General features: G+C 49.6%; 1 protein-coding gene across 1 annotated transcript; it reads right to left on the reverse strand.

Moving 5' to 3' along the window:
• Positions 1 to 234: 234 nt before the first annotated feature.
• On the reverse strand, positions 235 to 6850 carry LOC149279284 (vesicle-associated membrane protein-associated protein B-like). Its single transcript, XM_089501368.1, has 6 exons — positions 6793 to 6850; positions 1959 to 2111; positions 1596 to 1699; positions 1056 to 1136; positions 770 to 946; positions 235 to 423 (listed from the first exon to the last, which is right to left on the reverse strand). The coding sequence occupies exons 1-6, from the start codon at positions 6848 to 6850 to the stop codon at positions 265 to 267; spliced, it is 732 nt and encodes a 243-aa protein (XP_089357494.1). The 3' UTR covers positions 235 to 264.
• Positions 6851 to 7167: the final 317 nt, after the last annotated feature.

Consider the following 7167-nt stretch of genomic DNA (forward strand, 5'->3'; position numbering starts at 1 on the left):
TTTTCTTCTTCATTAAAACGACATTTTACAGTATGATGTTAAAGTATTAGTCATGTTGGTTATTCGATCTAATGAATCATACCGACCCTAGAAGCGTTACGTTATAATTGTGCAGGGAGGAACTTAGGCAAGACCTGTGAAATGTTTTACATTTTCTCTCCATCTTTTAAACATTATGAATAAATTTAATCGTCTTGATATGGCTACACCATTGACAGTATGTTTTCAGGTTTTTTTGTTTTTTTTCTCCCCCGCATGCTCAGTCTACAAGGCCACTTTCCCTATGAGGACGCCGATAAGGAAGAAGAGGATGATCAGGCCGATTGTCCGGTTGCTGAGGGTCTCCTCTTTTACCATCCGGGACGACGGGGGCGCTGGGCCGCTTGTTGCCTGGAGTTTTCGCAGCCTCAAGCCATCTTCCTCCTGCAAAACGATGACAACCATGTTTATTGCTTATGATCATTGCTTTTCAAGATCCCTGATATTTTCTGCAGGTTATTCTTTATGACTTAAACATTATGTTGTTCTATGTCCTGCATCATGTAAGTCCTGCATCATGTAAGTCCTGCATCATGTAAGTCCTGCATCATGTAAGTCCTTCTGTCCCTGGTAGAAGGTACCAATTCTAGACACACCACATCATAGAGAAGTATCTCAGGCTATAGAATGCCTTCATTAAGCTGGACGTTCAGCTCTATGGTTCCCGTACCAATTACAGACGAGGAGCCCCTCGAGAGCAAGTTCCACACGGACTATGCGGTGGACTAACCTTAAACTGCTTGTTTTCCTCTCGTAGCCTCTGGATTTCATTCTGCAGCCGCTTGTTATCTTCTAGCGCTTTCTTATACTCCGGGTCATCCAGGTTGGAGCTTATTGACTTGGACAGGGAGGAAGATTCTGTCTTTGTTACGCTGCTGGATAAGATCTTGTTGATTTCTCCATCGTGCTGGAACAAACAAAGGCTTACACTCAAAACACTTTCTTTTTCCCCGAGGAAAGGGGGTAGGACGACGCATTCACGCGGAAAAAGGACCCTGAGCGGGAAAGGTACTCACAGGTTTATCGTTTTCGGCCGGCAGCTCGAACATACATCTAAGTTTTGAATCCATGAGGTCGTCCGGTTTTGCCTCTTTCCACTGGAAAAACGTAATAACAGCAGGAATGTAATGTCAAATTGAGATTGAACAATTGTAACTTTAATCGGCGCTGGAGGCGTTCAAAAGATGGAGGGCTAGGTCCAAGTAGTACGACATCTACATCGGTTTGGTTGGAATCTCTAAAAAGTATCCACGCAGTTCAATGATTCAAAGCGTAGTTTGTTCTGGGTTAAAATGCATCTTCCAATAAAAAGATCCATTATATTTTTGAAGATGTACTTGGGGCAAAATGGAGAGAAAAGCTGCATTTTTCTCTTGCTAAAGCCAATGGACCACGGCACTGGAGACGAGGGGCCACCAATGTGTTAACTGCAAAACTGAACGTGTGTCTCAAAAGGAGAAGTCCCCCGGGTACCCAGGAGGGCCGAGGCCAGAGCTCTAAGTGATCATAAAGAAGACCTGCACCGACAACTCAACACAAAAGGCCAGTTTACTTACTACCGCTTCCATATCAGAGGTGTCTGGTGGGGCCACCATGGACTGGACCATGAACTTATGTTTGCTTTTCTCGTTGGGGTCATAGTCGAACGGTTGAAGCATCACTGCAATGGGAGAACTGGTGTTAGAAACACACATAACTAAAGGATTTGGGGAGGGGGAAACGTCCCGGCAACGTACCGGGGGGGGGTCACCGGGAACGTTCTGCGATCTACGTCTAGTCAAAGACAGCAAAGAAAAGTAACGACGAAGCTTGGAAGAGTCTGAGGTCCGAATTCTACAACATTTACACTTAAATGCCGAGTTTTAGATGTCGTCGTTCAAAGAACGCAAAGCGAATGGAGCGCGCCCGCTAGTACTCACCGGACACGTTGACGGAGGAGCCGGGCTCGATGACCCCGCTGTTGGGTCGCACGCAGTACCTGCGAGGCGCTGTGGTCTTCACTTTGAAGCAAACGTTTTTATCTATGGGATTAGTGAGTTTCAGGTTGGTGGTAACGACATCTGTGAAGGGGCCTGCAAAGCGGAGCACAAAACATATGGCTGATGAACGGTGCGTCGCGGGAACCTCTCTGAAAGAAGACTCGGAACATCGATAGGACCTCAAAAAACAAAACAGACCTGCGTCTTCCAGCCAAGATACCCGCAGATAGCCTGGAACCGGGGGCACAGGGATGGAGGTACGAACGTTATGTCCGGCGGGACAGGTAAGCGCATCCCTTTAAGCAGATCTGGCGGCATAAGCATTCATGCACAACAGCATCATGGCTCTAAATCAAGTCATTTAATTAATGTAATCAGCGAGGGGCGAAATCTAAGCTACAATTATACATGTTGGCAAAACAACGCGAGCTCCACGAACCAGCCGACAACACCGACTGCCTCCCTCCAAGCCATCTCATGTGTCACGATCGCTGCGATGCTGGCGCGGAGCGGGGTCTCCCTGTACAGATAACCCCCCCAACAAATGCTGTACTAAACCGTATGTGGCGGACGGGGCTGGCCATCAATGCCGGTGGACAAGCAGTCAGCAGAAGAGTTAATGGGCAGCGGTGGGAAGTATCCCTGGGGGGCTCTCAGGTTTCCAGGAAGAGGAAACCATAAAGTTAGCACTTTATGAGAGATGAGGACTGCTCGGACATGCAATCCTCCTTCAGCAATATTACACTGTCAAAACTGCCCTTGGCAAAAGACCAAGGCTGCCGCCCCATCAAGAGACCCCCCAAATGCCACAGAAGGTCTGGTCGCCCTGATGCTGTCAGGTTGGGCATCAGCCTTCTCTTTATTTAAAAAACCACGGTGATGAAATGGCAATCCCCTGAATAACGCTGAACACCCCCGCTATCCGTAACACGTCCCCGCAGCCCGCCGTCACTTCTATTTTTGATTTGCTGACTGAGAGAAAGCGAGGGCAACGATGAGCCGTGTCTGTCTGTGGGGTATATATCTGTCTTGAAGGGCGCGTGGACACAGTCTTCGCTCCCGCTTGGCAAGGCTGGGTAACCGTGCACTAGTTATCGCTACTAGTATCAGGTACTAGTTATAACAAAGAAGAATTCTGGCTGAAACGTTTAAGGAGTAGAAAGAAAATGATATGAATTGGTGGTAATAAAAGAAAAAGCAATTAAAAAATATCTCCCCGTCCCTCTGTAAGGAGCTTCGACCTTTGCCCCAATCGTTCCAGGGACTCTGTCACGACGTGACCCGCTCTCTCTAAGTCATAATTATGTTTACAGGTCAAAGGCGAGAATCTGGAGTTAACCGGATCTCTCAAAAACCTGAAAGATTATCCTCACCGGCTTTTCAGACCAAGAAGGAACCGATTCATAACGTCTCAACAGCTCAAAATGCCAACTCTCGGAAACAATCACCTTCTCCTAAGACACCATGAAGTCCCTCAGAAGCCCTTTCATCAGCTCAACAACCAGCTTTTATTCTCTAAATTCCATCCCATCTCACAAATCGCCAGCTCCTCGGGCTAACGACGTGGCACGTTGTCTCTCGCGCGATGGAGAACCGAGTCCTGGAGGCCAAGTAGAACTATAAGAAAGCACCATGAAGCTCGGCAGGACCTTCAAAAGGCCACTTTTGGAATGAGACGGCATTGGGTGGAAACAATGTCCAAAAGACAATCGCTTCAAACGGAACGTCTGCTGCACGGAGGTCGATCGTTAACCCCGCAGGAAATCGAATCTATCTTTGGAACGCGGGCTGCCGGCAGGCATCTCATGGATGGACCAAACCAAAACACAGAAACGCATCAGGCGAGGTAACTATTTTCCGAGGCGTATCTGCTCCATGCTCAGCGAGCGGCTATTTCCTTCCCTCTAGATCTGGACAGAGAACGTCCTGAACATTCAACACGTCAGGATACAATCCACCTTTTGTTGATACCCGCCGTGGTATTGTCTGCCTCCACATGCGTGGCTCTCTCGCTGAGCCGAGGAAGAAACATCAGTTTTTTTTTTTTTTGTTTTGCTTGAACCTGGTTCAAGCCTTTCCCGCTTGGGCTTTTGTCCCTGAACGACCTGATTGATAATCAGGTATGTCCACCAACCTGTTCCGTTCTTACGGGCCACGGCACGGTTTGGCTCTGCCCTCTGCGTTAATTAAAGGTCCATTGATGCCCAATTAACCACGTCAGGCTATAACACCTGCGCCTCATGCCTAGAACTCGGTGCCGTCGATTCTTGATTGACACCGAGGGGTAAAGGCAAGGCTCCCTGGATTCGCTACACTTACACATATGACATCATCGGATGACTTCAGATTCACATTAAAAAAGGCTTGATCGTCCTTAAGTATCAGCAATCACCACGACGGGAGGAGTGCGGCCCCTCCAACTATCCGGTGACCCTTTTATCTGTAGATATGAGTCTTCGAGGCTCTAAGGACGTATTGATTATCTTGCGAAGCTGTGGAAAGTAGATTAGCGTGCAGCTCACTGCAATTCATAAAACCCAACGACATCCAAAACGTGTAACTAAACGTAGCAGAGTAATAAACCGGGCTAAGGATCCGTTATTAAGAATTTCATCGGGAACTCCTGTCACGTGACAGAGGAGCAGGAACCGATAGGCGGAGGTCGCAGAAACTTAAAAATTGGACTTATAAACCTAAAATGGAAAGAAGGCGCGTGCGATTCACGACTGGCTAAGTGAAAGGGAGCCGTTTACACGATCCCTAAAAAGCTTACGGTACAGAGAGGGGCGACTCTCGGCTGCCATCTCCACCATACTTCCCAGCACGGCGGTTCCGATTCTGCTCTCTACAACCTGAACTCTCCGGATCACAAACCGCAACTCCCTCAACTATCAAGCGAGTCCAGCCCCGTTACCCAACGCGACAAGCTCGGTACTACCTGTCTGCACCACGGTAGCCGCCGGCACCAAAGGGTTTGGACTCCTTAGGGTTTTGCCGCGGCCTAAGCAGCTTCGGACGCTGGGACAGAGTCATGGACCGAAGTCTGGAATGACCACCCTCCACGGCGTGAATCGCCACTGTGAAAGGGAGTAGTGGGAGTTGCTGCGGAAGTCTATATCATCACGTAGAACGGTGGGCAGCCAATGACAGCCGGGATCTCCATCCGGCTCTCCTCTCGTTGTCTACACGCGCGGCTCAAACGTTAGAACATAAAACGAAAACCCTCAAGGTCAGCCAAACCATTCATTAAACCAAGTGTAAGGACCCGGCTTCGCCATTAAAGGGACACTCCAGCCGTCATACGCACTTTAGTGGGTGCGGTAGCTGTATGGTTCCTTTAAATGTTGATGGTGTCCCTTTAAATTATACCCATTTCCTGGGGCTGGGGTTTAACCCGTTGTTACCCCCGAGGACAGCTTTGTGTCCCCCTGATCTCAACAAATCTGAAGTTGCAATAAAAGTATAAATGGAACTGAATACATCCCCACGCCTTTCTAAGAGGGGCTTCGGATATTTCAGGCTTTTCCTAGCCAGCGTTTTTTCTTCATTGGCGTTTTCTGCTCTTAAAATATATCCACCTTCATTAAAGCGAGAGAAAAGAAGGAGCCCCATCCGAGCCTGTGGGGGGGGGGGATCGTCAAAGCGGTCACTTCTAGAACATACAATTGAGCATGTGCCGTGTTATAATCCCCCCGCCACTCCACAGAGATCATACATACACGCGTGGAGCAGATACTAACCATAGGGGTTCGGGTACTGACTCTAAACACACACACACATATATATATATATATATATATATACATGAACGCGTATTTTACACTTATGGATGCCCCTTTACATTACAGTAACAGTTGCTGATCAGGGTTGCTTGCTGACATTCGTATCGACAGCTTGAGGGTACGGTACGGATACCGGACGTTCCCCTATCATTCCTCCCGTTAACACGGACCAGCACGCTATAGACACAGATAATATATATATATATATATACGTTCCTCTAACACGTGCTGTACATACAGGATACACCCGTGGAACACGCGCGACATACACGCCAGAGACATGCAGCAGCCCCCATACAACATACACGTGTACCGGGCGCGCACGACAGAAACAGAAGGAGCCTTTTAGTGATCTATTTGTATATTTACTCTATAGACAGATTGCTGTCCGTCGGGGGTGCCAGGCCACGTATAACCTACAGGGGTGGGGTCAGAAAAGGGCATATACAGCACATACGGGCCCGGTATGTAAAGGGTGAGGGTGCCATGCTCGGTATACCATGGCTCAATATACAAAGGGTTAAGGTGGCACACTCAGCATAAGGGTGCCGTGGGCAGTATAGACGGGCTGAGGGGGGACACAGGCAGTAAAGACAAAGGCTCAGTATATAAAGGGTCTGGATGCCATGCTGAGTCTGTAAGGGTGACAATTAGCATAAGGGCCCTGAGGGTGCCACGCACAGCATAAGGAGTGCTGAGGGTTCCAGGCCACACTCAGTATATAACAGGTAAAGGTGCCAGGCCCAGTATATAAGGCTGCTGATTGCCCCAGGCTCAGTATATAAAGGGTGAGGGTGCAACGGTTAGCATGTCAGGGCTGAGGGTGCCACAGGCCGGGTCCAAGGACTGGGGGCCAAGTTCATTATATAAGGGTTGAGGCTGTCAGGCTCAGTATATACCGGTATAAGGTACAGGGTGTATATAAGGGTCGCTATACAGGGCAAAAAGAAGGTGGGGGAGGGGTAAAGATGGCGGCCGCCCCCCCCAGGTACCTCTGAATTTCAGCTCGTGCTGAGGCTCCAGGACCAGGACCTGCTCCACTTTGGCCATGGCGGGCTGGGCGGTGTGTGCGCGGCGGGGAGGTCCGGGCTGGGGTCGGGGGACTCGGGCCTGGCTCTAACAGCCCAGCGGCAGCTGCACGACCTGGTGATGCAGCAAAGCGGCGGAGGGCGGAGGCTGCGCTTACGTCACGGACACTGCAGGCCCAACGCTCCGACAGGACAGCGCATGCGCGAGGGCGGAGACTGACTCAGGGGCGGGGAGCGGCACTCTCTCTCAGGGCGGAAACCGGACTAGCGACTGACAGCCTGAAAAGCGTGGTCAAATGACTGACAGGCTGTCTAGAGGCGGGGACTACACTACCAGGA

The sequence above is a fragment of the Sceloporus occidentalis genome, unplaced genomic scaffold (genome assembly GCF_023333645.1).
Source record: "Sceloporus occidentalis isolate IW3139 unplaced genomic scaffold, rSceOcc1.0.p SCAF_173, whole genome shotgun sequence".
Taxonomy (NCBI): Eukaryota; Metazoa; Chordata; class Lepidosauria; order Squamata; family Phrynosomatidae; genus Sceloporus; species Sceloporus occidentalis.